Here is a 15,957-nt window from a genome sequence, read left to right on the forward strand (position 1 = left end):
CACAATGTGACAATTCTTTGCACATTATTTTCCATTTCTCACCCTACCCAGTCCTTCCTCCTTGTAGACACAAAATAATTTATCTTATATTGCTTGTTGCAGTTAGTGGCTAATGCAATTATCAAATAATATTTAAGAAAATAATGCAATGGGATCATTAAGTCATTGTTTGAGGGTTTAATGGGCTATATATTCCTAGCCTCCTATGTTGTTTTTGTTTATTGACATTACTTGTCTTTAGTGTTACTTTCTCATGCTATTTGTTATGCTACTTCTTACTAGTGTGCAGTGTTCAGGAATTTGGGAGTGTTATTCTAGAAACTCTGGGATCTATAGAAGTGGGGGTGTGGAGTGGGATGTACATGTGGCTGCAGGGGCTTCCAATAGTATGGAGTGGGTGAGGCTGCCCGTCTCCACTCTGAGAAGACCCTAGTTTTCAGCCTCAAATTGTATCGAAATTTTATTGGTTCGAAATAAATTTGTTGTGAAGCTATGAAGTTGGGCCTCTTTCTGGCATAGCAGAAACTTGGTGTGTGAATGTGGCTGCCAGGACTTTAAACAAGACAGGGACTCTGCTTGCCCTCTCTCCTGTGTGCTCCCTATAGTATTCAGCCAGAAGAGGAGCAATAGTGTTCTCATAAATTTTTGTGTCTTGGATGAACATAGAATAGTCTGTGAGATATAAGGGAAATAAAAGACAGTGTGGGGATGATATCCAGAGACAATAAAAATAGAAATGAGGATTCGGAGGACCTGTCCATGGTAGGAAGCTTGCCATAAAGAATGAAGAGAAGGGTCTATACTGTGAAAGGGACATGCATGGCATCCCTTTGTTAACAGTTGTGCTAACCACAGTATGAGAGCAGAAAGATAGGGGAGAGAGAGACAAAGAGACAGACCAACAAACTGACCCAGACTGGGAAAGGTAGGAGGTAGGGAAGAGGGCAGGGTAAGTGTTAGGGAAAACTTTTGACATTGGTGACAGGAAATGCACACTAGTGAAGGCTGTAGTATATTGTGTGACTGTAACTCAATCATAAATAACTGAAAGTAACTATTATGAACAACTTTGTAATTATGGCTCTTAAATTAAAAAATTAAAAATAATAAGAGCATTAATGTAAAAATTTTAAATTAAAACAATTTTTTGAAACTTGGCTTATGATAATAGTGAGCATGTGAAGCTGGGCCCCATTAGCTGATAAGGGATATGAGTGTGGGCTTCCAAAGTAGAGGAAGTAGGACTTATGTGTTTTTATTTCAATACTTTGCTATTTTTGTGTGTGTGTGGTTTTGGGGTCACACCCGGCAGTGCTCAGGGGTTACTCCTGGCTCAATGCTCAGAAATTGTTCCTGGCAGGCACGGGGGACCATATGGGACGCTGGGATTTGAACCCATGACCTCCTGCATGAAAGGCAAACGCCTTACCTCCATGCTATCTCTCCAGCCCCAGTATACTTTGCTATTTTAATTGCTACACTATAATGAAGGAGGAAACAAAGAAAAGGAGCCAGATACTGGGCAGAAATATAGCATTGGGAATAATAGGAATAGTAGGTATGATGGAAAATGACAAGTGAAAGAAATCCAAGAATCTGGTGAAATACTATAAAGATAATTGAAGAGGTCATTGATGGTTATTCAGAGATCATTGATTTATTTTAAAAAGTTAACCAGAACTTGGGTGGATATACAATACAAGGGTAATGTGCTTACCTTGCATTTGCTGACCTGGTACCACATATGTACCACATATGGTTGGTTCTCTGAGCACTATCAGGAATAATACCTGAGTATAGCTGGGTATGGCTCAAATCCAAAAATGAAAACTTTTAAGAAATATAATTCGCTAAGAGTATTGTCAGCAGGTTGGAGATGGCAGAAGAGGATATTTCACAGTTTGAATGGCAGACAGTCAGGGCATGTGTTTCAAGGCTTAGGGATAACTAAAGGTTACAGGAAAGAATCAAGGGCAGGAACTGGGGGTGAGAGTGAAATTAAATATTTAAGAGACGGAATAATTGATGTACTTTGGAAAAGCTAAAATTAAAGCCATAAATTCAAGAATCTATGAGGAAAAGATACTTGCTTGTCAGAGATGGTAAGAAATAGTACAGCCAAGTTTCTTATGCAGAGAAACAATAAAATTGGAGGTGCTTATGAATGTATAAGTATATATGTACTTATATACATTATAATATATAATAATACATAATATAATACAATATAATGATATGTAATAACATAATATATACATATATATGTATACATGCTTTAAAATTGTATACAAGTATATTAGGAATAACATTGAAAAAAGACAAAAATCATAAGGATGTCAAAATGATGTTTTCAAGACATGAAAGTCTTGAGTAGAACATCTCTCCCTTTGCTCCTCAGATCTCCCCTTGAGAGTATTATGCACAATTTGTGTTCTTTTGGAATTTTTCCTGCACTTATCTAAATGAATTTGAATAGCTAATTTGCTTGTTTTCTGAGTATTCAAATATTTTTAAGGTATCATAATAAAGCGGCTATTAATGCTGTGTTTTCTTTTTTCCAGCTTTCTTTGTGGCACTTTTGCACTGGTAAGATTAGTTTGTTTGAAATTAGTAATATTTGAATTCAAAGACTTTTTTTATATTTTTTATTTAACCAACTTTATTACATACATGATTGTATTTGGGTTTCAGTAAAAATAGTATTGCTTTCTGCACTCAGTGAAACAGTAATTGCTTCAAGTGTATAGAGCATTTGCGTATACACCAGTTTACAAACATAAAAATAAGTGAGTAGCATATGTAATAAGGGGATATAGTAGCTTACGAATAAAATATTTTTGTTTTCAAAATGATTCATTGTAATTCTAGTTTTCTTCCAGTAGGCTTTCTATTACATATTTTATACTTAATCTTAAAAAGTTCCCTGCCTGTTTTTAGAGACAAAGGTTCAGTGATAGAAACCTGCCAACTGGAAATCTTGTAGAAAAGAAGACAGTTCTGGTAGTAATTATTAAATGAACCTTTCTACATAGGTGATCAATTTGGAAAAGTCAGGTGTAAAGTGAAAATATTTTTTCTCGATCTTAATTGTTATTAGATAATGATAGGAAGTTTTCAGCTGCTCTTGATGCCTTTTAAAAATCTTATATGGAAATGCAGGTGAGTGGGACTGTTGATATGTAGAAGCTTATTTCATGCTTCATTAAAAAGTGTATATATAAATTAAATATTTCATATCACAATTTTCTTATTACATGTATTATTTTACTGCTATTCCAATAGTATGATTTATATGTATAAAATATTTTGGAGTACAATACCAAGGCCTATGGCATCTGAAAGTTGATCCCTTACATAATATAATTTTAATTTAAAGTTTTATATTTATAATTATTTTCTAGGAAAATTTTCAAACGTGGTACATTAGGATTATTTGTGAAATTTAACAAACAAAACTTCCTTTGTTCTGACTTAGAGATCTGGAAATGGAGTAGGAATTGAGAGGCTTACAGGGATTTTAGATATAAAATTAAGATTAAGAACCAGGGAACTAATGAGTTTCAGTATGTGCTATACTTGGTAATAAATGCCTAAAAATAATTGTGCCTGTTAGATTATAAAATTATTTCAGCGTAAGAAAAATATTTTTCTATTTGAAATGTGTTGATTTTTTTAGTAACAGATTTATTTAGACTTTGAAACTTGTTATCAATTCTTAGAGTGCTCTGTTTCCACTTCTTTTTAATAACAGATTTATTTAGATTTTGAAACTTGTTATCAATTCTTATAGTGCTCTGTTTCCACTTCTTCCCCTAGGGTGCACTTAAAGACACTTTTTGAGAATGATCGTCATTTTTCACACCTCTCATCTTTGGAACGGGAGATGACTTTTCGCACTGAAATGGTTAGGTTATTCTAACAAATTAATTCATAGTTTAAGATTGAATAGTAAACATTGTAAGTAGAAATTATAAACTAAGGTGAATTTTTAGTGAGACATTTCATAGTTTAAGAATGAATAGTAGGGGCCGGCGAGGTGGCACTAGAGGTAAGGTGTCTGCCTTGCAAGTGCTAGCCAAGGAAGGACCACGGTTCGATCCCTGGGCATCCCATATGGTCCCCCCAAGCCAGGGGCAATTTCTGAGCGCTTAGCCAGGAGTAACCCCTGAGCATCAAATGGGTGTGGCCTGAAAAACCAAAAAACAGACAAAAAGAATGAATAATAAACATTGTAAGTAGAAATTAGAAACTAAGATGAATTTTTGGTAAGCCATTCCATTTCTCACACTATGACATTTAGAGGAATGTTGAGTTTTTTAATTTAATTTTTTTCTTTTTGTTTTGGGCCACACCCAGTGACACTCAGGGGTTACTCCTGGCTATGCACTCAGAAATAGCTCCTGGCTCAGGAGACCATATAGGATCCTGGGTATCAAACTAATGTCCATCCTGGATTGGCTGCGTGGAAGGCAAATGCCCTACTGCTATACTATTGCTCTGTCCCCAATTTTATTGTTTTTAATTTTTATTTATTTGAATATATTCTCAAATAGAATTTTTCCATTTGTTGAAAGAACAGCAGAGTTTCAGCTCCCTTATGGCAGTTTTGCTATAGGAGCATACCATAGGCATTCTTTTTGGGCCCTCTATGGCTGGCTGAATAGTACTTTATCCTGTACACTCTGTAGCCCAGCTGCTTGTATGTGTTCACTGCAACCTGCTTAGACACTAACAAAGAGATCCATGAAAAATCCATCTTTTCTTTCTGAAATTTCCTCTAATAATTTCATGAGTTTTCAGCCAAACCTGAGTCCTGGTGCCTGGGTTTGGCTGACACAGACAGAATTGTGACATGTCACAGCCAGAACTGTAATGTAACCCATTAGCTCTTCACCAGGTGCCTCTGTAGCAGTGAAGTACTGTGGCCAGTGGGAAAGGTACTGCAGGTAGAAAGGAACCCCATACATTTCTGTAAATGGATCCAAGTTGGAGTGTGGTCATCTCACCATAACCCCAGCTATGACCCAGTGCTGCCTCCTTTTTTAAAATTATCTTTTTATAGTGCAAACCGTTTTAAGAAAGTATATATAAGGGTATCATGCTGTAAAAATTTCTTTCTTTTGATTTAGAATTGGGAAACCTCATTTCTCCTAATTTATTTTATTTCACAAGATTTCAGTCTTGTTTTGTTTTGGGGCCACACTCCACAGTTCTCATGGGTCCCTTCTGGTCCTGTGCTCAGAAATCTCTACTGAGGCTTAAAGGACCAAATGAGATGCCAGGGATCAAACCCAGGTCTCTACTGCTGTACTATCATCGTGGCCCCTCCAGACAATGTTTTAAAAGAGACTGATCATCTGATTTCTTTCATTTCTTTTCTTTTATTGCAAAAGCTATCAAATAGATATCATCTGCCATACTTGTCTCATAAGCATTGTAATCTTTAATTGAGATAATGGATGTCAGAATGCAGAGTTTTGTATTTAGGATTTAGAAGTACGATCCCTTCAACTTGGTTATTTGGGGGTCGAATGAAGAATGCAGATGGCCTCTTGTGCAGTCGCTGGTTTTAAAAAAAAAACATTGTTAATTGAAAAAAAAACGTTTAAATGGAAAAATTACTAAAGTAGAAAATTGCCATTTCAACTTTTTGTTTGTTTGTTTTGGGGCTATCCCCAAACCAGGGGGGTTACTCCTGTGCTGCGGCTAGTTTCGGTCTGGTTATGTAAGAGAACTTCTTTGAGTTCCCTCTAGGATAGTGGTTGCATGGACGGCGAAATATGAAGAAATGAGGGACCACATCAGGTTATGTAGGAGAACAAGATGTTCTAATTTTAAAGTGAAGAATCATGGGTATATATGGAGGATTTTTCCAGTCATAGGTATGAAAGAAAGCTCACATTTATTTCTATGCAAAGTACAACATCTCTTAAATGGAGGTTTTGTAAGAATACATAGTTAGATCTACAAAACAGTTCACCTGACTGTAGGGGTCTCAAACTCAATTTACCTGGGGGCCGCAGGATGCAAAGTCAGGGTGATCCTTGAGTTCAAAGTCAGTAGTAAGCCTTGAACATTAGGGGGTGTGACCCAAACAACTAAAACAAAACCAAAAGAGATTCCTCCAGGGCAGGGCCACAAAATGTTGTATGGAGGGCCGCGAGTTTGAGACCCCAACTTTAGGTGGTATGCAGACCTGATGAATAGATACATTTCAAATAAGAGTCCAGAGTTAAAAAGAAAAGGTGAATTTTAACATCTCAAAGCAGTCCTGTCAATTAGGGGATTTAGCAAGGAGCTAGGTTTCCCTATCAAACTTTCTGTTTCTGAGGGGAGAGGTTTTTGTATTATGGGCAAATAAAGGAGACAAGTTATATTTAAAAGGGATGCAAATATATTCCTGGTAAAAGTTCTCAAAGCTCAATGCTATATCCTTGCCAAACTTTTTGGATATTAATCTTGAGGTCAAAACTAGTTAGCAAGTACTCAAAATCCTTTAGAGGTGTCCCTAAAGCAGAATATTCCTTTTTGTTAAAAATTACAAGGGCATTTTAAAGACAGAGAAATAGAAATTGTTTTTAAGTGTCTTTTAGTGCTGAGTTTTCCAGGTAAAGAGAAATTTAATCAAGGCTATATTTGCCTGTAAAAGTCCTTACGTTAGGAAGTTAAAAGTTCAAATATATACACACTTGGTACAACAAAAGGGAGATTCCTATTTAGGCCAAATAAATGTTTGTTACTAAGCTTGAAAAATAACACCTTCACTATCAAAAAACTTGGTCAACCATCAATGCTGAGGGAAGACTTCTCAGTGAGAAGTCTTTTGAAGAGATTCTCAGATAGTGAGAGGTGATACTTTGGCTCTGAAATCAGGAATTACTCCTGGCCATGATTATTTTTCTCTAATAGGAACTCTACCAGCTCCCATTCCTCTTACCCTAGCTCTTGTCTCTATTCAATATATATATATATATATATATATATATATATATATATATATATATATATATATATATATATATATATATATATCTATATATATTTATATATATAAATTTGACTCCCAGACATTTCATATGCTGCTTAAAAAATCGCTCTCTCTCTCTCTCTCTCTCTCTCTCACACACACACACACACACACACACACACACACACACACACGGCTTTAATGATAGCAAAGCAGGTAGAATGTTTGCCTTACATGGTAGAATGTTTGCCTTGCATGCAGTAGACCTGGGTTCGATTCTCAGCAACCCATACGGTCCATATGAGCCTGCCAGGAGTAATTCCTTTTTTTTCTACCCAAGATCATCTTGACACAGTTTTTATGTTGGTTTTAATTGATGGTCATATGAAAATAGAATATTAAAATTAAGGCATGGTTATAAAAATGTCTTAAAACATATCATCAGGGACCAGAGAGATAGAGAAGCAGTTAGGACACTTGCTTTGTGTAAGAGAAACCCAAATATGGTCTCTGGTGCCTCATACGCACCTCTGAGCACTACTAGCAATGATTCTTGAGTGCAAAACCTGGAGTAAACAAACCCTGGATACTGCCAGGTATGATCCCAAAACAAAAAAGAACAAACATGGGCTTGGGGTGTGGTTGGTGATGAGTATGTGAGTGTGAATGAGTGTGCAAGGCGAGTGTGTGCGCCCACCCCAGTGCCCCTCCCCCGCCTACACCTTGATCTTATTTGATCGGGTCGAACCCCCACCCCTTAGCCCCGCCAGGTTCGACTGGAGATGAGAAAAACCTCCCTCCTGCGAAGCTCCCCTGCTTGGGCCCTGTGCAGTGAGGCCTTCCTGGAGGCGGTGGCATCATCATCTGAGACTCTAGTTCGGTCCCGGCCCAGAGTCAGTTCCAAGGGATCCAGTGCTCGGATGTGATGATTGATCAGATAGACAAGGCCCGAAGGTTCGCCTCCACGGTTGTTGATTTATCAAAGGTGATTCTGATTTGGAAAAAAAAAAAAGAACAAACTAAAAATAATTACAAACTAAAAGTAATGCAATCATTCCCTCAGCCCTCTCATTTGAAATGTTCTTAATCTACAGAAACTAAAAATGTATTTAAAAAACTCATAGTAATTAAGAAGTCCAATTGTTCATGTTGTCCTATTTTATCCAAAAGAAATTGTTAATAAATTAGTATAAATATCAGATTTTACTTATGTTGACAATATGTGCCTTTTTAAAGGGTCTTTATTATTCTTACTTCAAGACCATTATTGATGCACCTTCATTTTTACAAGGATTGTGGATGATTATGAATGATAGGATCACTGAATATCCACTTGTAATTAATGCAGTGAAACGCTTCTATCTTTATCCAGAGGTGAGTAATGTATAGGACAAATGTTATAGAATAACTATTTTTAATTTTATTTTTATCATTGTAAGAAAAATGATGTTATAAGAAGGGACCTCTAAACATCTGATCTGCTGACCACAGCCAAGTTTGAGCCACCCCAATGGTACAAGTTAAGGTATGATTGCATGTCTCTTTTTGAGAAGACTACTATAAATGTATCTGTTAAAGACCTAGAATCCATGCTCTGATTAAAAAAAATAAATAATTTTTGCTTTTTGGGCCACATCCGGCAGTGCACAGGTTACTCCTGGTTCTGTGCTCAGAAATCACTCCTGGCAGGCTGGGGGGACTATGTTGGACGCATGCAAGGCAAATGCCCTGAAACTGTGCTATCATTCTGGCACTGATAATAAAATAATTTTATTGAAGAAATAATGACCAGTTTAGTAGACAAGCCAATGAGAAAGAGCCAGAAAAAAATTCTAAATGGGCTCCATTGACAGACAACCACAAATAAGTTTGTATAAAACTTTTAAAAGATTTTGCATGGCAATGAAACATTGGCAAACACTGATGATAACGTGAATGAGAAAAATATTTTCATATTTCATATTTCAGATAAAAAAACTAATGTTTCTTTGTGTATGACACAAATCTCAACTGCAGCAAATGAACAATTTTATTTCAACAATTGAGAGGTTCTAGGTGCATTCAGGACTTCAGTCCATGCCTACTCTACTGCCCCTGTTCCTTGTGCTAACTTCTCCCTGGTTGCCCTGCATGGGGAACCCCTGCACCCACTCTGGATCCAGGACACATTCCGAGGGGCCCATGTTGACCTTTTTGTATTCAGTATTCTGTTCCTCATGCTGTATGCCACTTCCCGTTGACCTGAGACATTTTTATATATATAATAATTTTTATTTTGACCAAAGTGGATTACAAATCATTCACAGTAAAATTTTAGGTATGACCTGCATCTTGAAGCCTCTTAAACCCTAAACTGCACAAATAGTGGCAGCTTCTCTTCTTTCAACCTACTAATGCCAAGTGTTTCTGGTTTTAATATCTTGACTCAAATACCTCAACAATTGCTCTCAATACCAATGAACTCACTAGTTTATTCTCCTGTATGAACACTGAAATAGCATGTTAGGGCACAGATATAGTTAGATTAACAGATTATAGAAAGTAATAGTTTGCTAAAATACAAAGAAACAGTTCAGATCTCAGACAGTTGGAAATCTGACTCAAATTACAGTGACCCAAAATCTTTAAACACAATGAAGAAACAGGAATTCATATTGTCTGGTAATACAGGGACACTAGTCATTTTAAATTATCAATAAAGCCTCAACCCTCATCAGTGAGGAACTTAAAGATATGCTGGATGTACTGACCATGGAAATAAGGAAATCACTGGAAAAAACAACAATTCGAGGTGTTAAAGAATCCATACAAAAAGAATTGAAGGAGTTAAAAAAAATACCACAATCAACTATTAACAATTCAACATTCAAATTAAGAATTCAACATGTGGGCCCGGAGAGATAGCACAGCAGCGTTTGCCTTGCAAGCAGCTGATCCAGGACCAAAGGTGGTTGGTTCGAATCCTAGTGTCCCATATGGTCCCCCGTGCCTGCCAGGAGCTATTTCTGAGCAGACAGCCAGGAGTAACCCCTGAGCACCGCGGGGTGTGGCCCAAAAACCAAAAAAAAAAAAAAGCAACATGCAGAGGATCATATTAATGATATTAATCACTAAGAATGATGGAAGAGAATCTAAGATTTGTGATAGCTAATCATAAGAGGAATAATATTTAACTTATAGGAGTAGCAGGAGAGAAAATTATGAATTTGGAAGAACAGCTAGCAAAATAAATAATCAAGGACTTTCCTGATTTCTTGGAAGAGGCTCCTGCTCAGAATCAGGAATACCAAACAACAAAACACCATCAAGACACAGAGTAACCAAATTGGTAGACTCTAAGGACAAAGACTACTTAAAACATCAATAAAAGAAAATACCTCATATATAAGGGTAACAACAGAAGAATAGAAACATTACATTAAAGATGAGAGAGTCCACAAAAAAGCTCCCCAAAACAATTAACCAATACAGCATAGTGGCCAGCATAATGGCCAAAGTCAAAACATAAGACAGTTGTATTCTTTTACTTTCTTTTATTTATTTATTTAATTATTTATTCATTTGGGTGGGGGGTTAGGCCACACCTGGTAGTGCTCATGGGTTATTCCTGGGTTATTCCTGGCTATGTGCTCAGAAATTGCTCCTGGCTTGGGGGACCATATGGGACGCCAGAGGATTGAACCATGGTCCATCTATAGGCTAGCTTGCACAAAGCAGACGCCTTATTACTTGGCACCACTGCTCCAGCCCTGATGATTGTATTCTTTTATACAAATAATGACTCAGCGGAGAAATAGATAAAGAATATCCCATTTAAAGTAGTGCCCAAAACTTACCAAGTATCTAGGAATCAACCTAACAATAGAGATGAGAAACCTATACAACGGAAACTTCAAAACAGAATAGTATTGGAAGAGACTTTCAGACCAGTGGGTCAGATAGAATATTCATTAACAACCCCCCAGGTATATGGTTAATCTCTGACAAAGGTAAGAATTTGAAATGAAACAAAGGCAGTCTCTTCAACAAAGTAGTGTTAGAACAATTGGATAACACATGTAAGAAATTAAAGATTAATAGCTTACACAAAAGCCAACAAAGTAGATTAAAGACCTGTAGACCCAAATCCTTCAAGTTCATTTAGGAAAACATAGGAAGTCTTAGACTTCAAAGATGTCTTTGATGATAGTGGCAGGGACTATAGAATCAAATCTAAATAAATAAGACTATATCAGAGTAAAAAAAAAATTCTACATGGCAAAAGAAACATGGGCTAAAACCAGAAGACAGCTAATTTACTAGGAGAAAAATTTGGCCTCAACACATGAGATAAAGGTTTGATATCTAGGATATACAAAGTACTCACAAAGGTTAATTCCACAAAACCCAAATAAAAACCCCTTCAAACATGAGGAGAGGAAACCTACGGACACTTCTCTGAGGAAGACCAACAGATGGCCAACAGGCACATGAATAAATGCTCATAATTCACTTATTAGGGAAATAGAAATCAAGACTACAATGAGATAACATCTTACAATAGTGGGGATGATGCATATAAAAATAATGTGAACATTCCATGTTGGCAGGACTGGCAAAAAAAGAACTCTGATCCACTGCTGGTTGGAATGCTGCCTGTTCAAAGCCCTATGGAACATAGTTTGGAATGTTCTCAGGAAACTCAAAATTGAGCTGCTTTATTACCCAGCAATCCCACTTTTGGGTGCCGTATTTGCCGGCGTATAAGACAACCCCCTAATTTTGCCATTAAAACATAGGTTTAGGCCTATATTCGCTCTATCAGACAGAAAGTTCCTGTGCTGCATGTGTTCCTGTGCTCATGTACCACAGTGAACCAATCACAACAAGCAAAGGTTCAAAGGTTATACTTCCTCTCTGACTCTGGCCAATCTGAGCAGGCTTTTTACAGTGTAGATTTGGGTCCAGAACATTGTCTAATTTGCATGCATAATAAGCCTGCTTGGATTGGCTGAGTTAGAGAGGCGGTCTGAGCAGCCTTGCAGTGATTGGTGTGGGATTGAGTTGGAAAATTTGTTTTGTGGCAATATTCAGACAATTTTTGTTTAGCGGCATATTGAAACATTTTTCGGGATATACTCGGCGTATAAGACGATCCCCAATTTTCGGTTGACTTTGTTTCAAAAGTCGTCTTATACACTGGAAAATACGGTATATATTCTCAAGATAAGAAAAAATTTTCTAAAAGGATATATTCACACCACTATTCATTTTACTATTCAGTATAATAGCTAGACTTTTAATCAACCGAGATGCCCAACAACAGATGAATGAATCATGAAGATGTGGTACATATATACAATACTACATAGTCATAAGTATTGATGCAATGATTCAGTTTTATGCAGCATGAATGGAACTGGAAGATATTATGTTAAATTAACCAGAAGAAGGATAAATACTGAATTATATCACATATATGTGGTATTTAGAATAACTGCATGAAGAAATACAGTGCTTAAAATGGGAGTAGTCTCAAACACTCTTGGCCCCAGAGTAGAGCAAGGAGAAAGAAGTTGAGTTGAAGAGGAGAAAAACATATAAAAGGATATGGAGGCCAGGGGCTAAGTGGTCTCAGGTGCTTTGGTGGTGGTGAAAAGGACAACTAAATATCCAAGCCAAAACTAACAATAATGGAATCAAGATACCCAAATTTTAGCGTTATAAACTTAAAATGGGCCTGTTATACTGGCACGCTTTAATCAGGGCCAGTGGTATAGGATACACGTTAGGAACATTTGTGGAGGGAGGTCTCCACTGGTGGTGGGATTGTCCTTAATTCATTGTATGTCTTAAACAAAACTGTGAAGGACTTTTTAAATCACAATGGTATCAATAAAAATTAAATTTAAGGAATAAGAAATGGCTGACTGTGGGGATTGCCAGGTGGAGTCTGATTGCTCTATTTGCGGAGTCTCCGCCCTGCTGTGCTTCTGAGGAAACTGAGGGCCTGAAGGGAGCCCTGTCCTGTGCTCTCTGTCTTTTCTGAATTCTTGAAGCTCTCCCTCAGAGCCCTGGAAAGCGAACCCTCAAAAAACTGCATTCTGAAGCTACCCAGCGAGCGAGCGAGTGAGTAAGAAATGGCTGACTGTGGGGATTGCCAGGTGAAGTGCTGATTGCTCTATCTGCGGAGTCTCCACCCTGCTGTGCTTCTTCTGAGGAAACTGAGGACCTGAAGGGAGCCCTGTCCTGTGTTTCTCTGTCTTTTCTGAATCCTTGAAGCTCTCTTCAGAGCCCTGGGAAGTGAACCCCAAAAGAACTGCATCCTGAAGCTGCCCAGTGAGCGAGTGAGTAAGAAATGGCTGACTGTGGGGATTTCCAGGTGGAGTGCTGATTGCTTTACCTGCGGAGTCTCTGCCCTGCTGTGCTTCTTCTGAGGAACTGGAGACCTGAAGGAAGCCTTGTCCTGTGCTTCTCAGTCTTTTCTGAATCCTTAAAGCTCTCCTCAGAGCCCTGGGAAGCGAACCCCCATAAAAACTGCATTCTGAAGCTACCCAGCGAGTGAGTGAGTATGTAAGAAATGGCTGACTTTACAAGCCCAGAAAGGGGAAGCCGCTGAACTCTGCTGGAACTCAGATGCCAGCACCCCTGTCTGCCTGTCTTCTGTGCTATGCTCCATTTTCGGCCTGATTTCATCCTCTGTGTGGCTCATCTGCAGATGGCTCACCTTCCCTGGAGGTGAGCTTACACGCCCAGAAAGGGGAAGCCGCTGAACACTGCTGGAACTCAGATGCCAGCACCCCTATCTGCCAGTCTTCTGTGCTGTTCTCCATTTTCGGCCTGATTTCATCCTGTGTGTGGCTACTCTGCGGATGACGAGCCTTCCCTGGAGCCTTTCCTGGAGGTGAGTTTACAAGCCCAGAAAGGGAAAGCCGCTGAACCCTGCTGGAATTCAGATGCCAGCACTCCTATCTGCCTGTTTTCTGTGCTGTGCTCCATATTTGGCCTGATTTCATCCTGTGTGTGGCTCATCTGCGGATGACTCGCCTTCCCTGGAGCATTCCCTGGAGGTGAATTTACAAGCCCAGAAAGGATGAAGCCAGAGGAGCATGGCCACTCCACTTCACTTCCCAGCCATGCACATCATTTAGCCAATGAATACAACGACATCACGTAGAAAAACCCACAATACAAGTGCGACAAAGGGGAAACAACTCAGGACAGCGCCAGGCAGAGAATAACGATGGCAACTCTGATGACTTGAACATGACCAAACAACTAGTCAGTCTCTCAGATAAGGAGTTTAGAATCGCAATATGGAAGATGTTCAAAGAACTCAAAGTATAGAAGAGAACACTAATAAGAACCAAGAGAATCTGAAGATAGAAATCAGAAAACTCCAAACTGAAATTTCAGGTCAAATAACAGGTCTGAAAAACTCAGTAGATAAATTGAAGAAAAACATGGTTGAGTTTTCCCACGGGTTAACAGCACCTGAGGATAGAATTAGTACACTGGAAGATGAGAAAAATAGCAACTCCATACAGCAGAAGAGACTGGAAAAAAGCCTTAAAGCAAATGATCAAACAATGGAAAAATTACTCAAAGAATGGGAACAGATGAAAATAGAAGTCTATGATAAGCTCAACAGAAACAACTTAAGAAACATTGGAGTCCTAGAGACCCAGGAAGAAAATTTCCAGGAACAATCAATGGTCAAGAACATCATTAAAGAGAAACTACCAGAGGTAATGAATATATGCGATCAAATCCTGCATGCCCGAAGAGTATCAACTAAAAGAGACCCCAGAAAAAACATCCCAAGACACATCCTAGTCACAATGATGAATCCCACAGATAGAGACAGAATTCTGGAAGCAGCAAGATCAAAAAGAGAAATTACATTCAAGGGAACATCCTTGAGATTTACTGCAGACCTGTCACAGGAAACACTCAAGGCCAGAAGGCAGTGGTGGAACATAGTGATAAAACTCAATGAAATAAATGCTTCGCCTAGAATACTGCACTTAGCAAAACTCACTTTCAGGTTTGAAGGAACAATACATGGTTTCACAGACAAAAAACAGCTCAGAAACTTTACAGACTCAAAACCATTCTTAAAAGAAAAACTGAATGGCCTACTTTAAGGCAAGACTGACCAAAAGACACACCAAACTTCGATATAAAGATGGCAGTAACTCCCGGGACAATACTTTCTCTCAATGTCAGTGGACTAAATGCACCAGTTAAGAGACACAGAGTGGCTAAATGGATCAAAAAAACTCAATCCAACCTTCTGCTGCCTACAAGAAACGCACCTGAATAGTCAGAACAAAGATAGACTCAAAATAAAAGGCTGGAGGAAAATCATCCAAGCAAACAACACCCATAAAAAAGCTTGAGTGGCCATACTAATATCAGATGATGCAAACTTTCTATTTAGGAAAGTTGTAAGGGCAAAGATGGACATTTTGTATTAATCAAGGGATATGTACAGCAGGAAGAAATCACTCTCCTAAATAAATATGCACCGAATGAGGGGCCAGCAAAATATATAATAAAATTTTGACAGATCTGAAAAATAATACCAGTAACAACACAATAATTGTGGAAGACCTCAACACGGCATTGTCAATACTTGACAGGCCTACCAGACTGAAACCCAACAAGAATATACTAGACCTGAAAAGAGAAATGGAAAAAAGAGGTCTAGTAGATATATACAGGACAATCCACCCCCAGAATCCTGGATACACATTCTTCTGTAATGTACATGGGAAATTCTCCAGGATAGACTACATGCTAGCACATAAAACATACCTCCATAATATCAAGAGGATAGAAATTTTGCAGGCTGCCTTTGCTGACCACAAAGCCCTGAAATTATATATGAACTACAAAGGGACACAGAAGAAAAACTTTAATACCTGTAAGTTAAACAGCCTAATACTGAATAAGCATTGGGTCCGAGATGAATTTAAAGAGAAAATCAAAACCTTCCTAGAAACAAA

General features: G+C 38.1%; 1 protein-coding gene and 1 pseudogene across 1 annotated transcript in view; both read left to right on the top strand.

The window, feature by feature from the left end:
- DPY19L2 (dpy-19 like 2) overlaps window positions 1–15,957 on the top strand; it is a 111,866-nt gene that overhangs the window by 4,609 nt on the left and 91,300 nt on the right. The window contains exons 3-4 of the mRNA XM_049781738.1: window positions 3,817–3,904; window positions 8,204–8,341. Of these exons, the coding sequence (XP_049637695.1) occupies window positions 3,817–3,904; window positions 8,204–8,341 (226 nt within the window). The remainder of the gene's footprint in view (window positions 1–3,816; window positions 3,905–8,203; window positions 8,342–15,957) is intronic.
- Window positions 7,513–7,967, top strand: LOC126021287 (uncharacterized; annotated as a pseudogene).

Source organism: Suncus etruscus, chromosome 10 (genome assembly GCF_024139225.1).
Source record: "Suncus etruscus isolate mSunEtr1 chromosome 10, mSunEtr1.pri.cur, whole genome shotgun sequence".
Classification (NCBI taxonomy): Eukaryota; Metazoa; Chordata; class Mammalia; order Eulipotyphla; family Soricidae; genus Suncus; species Suncus etruscus.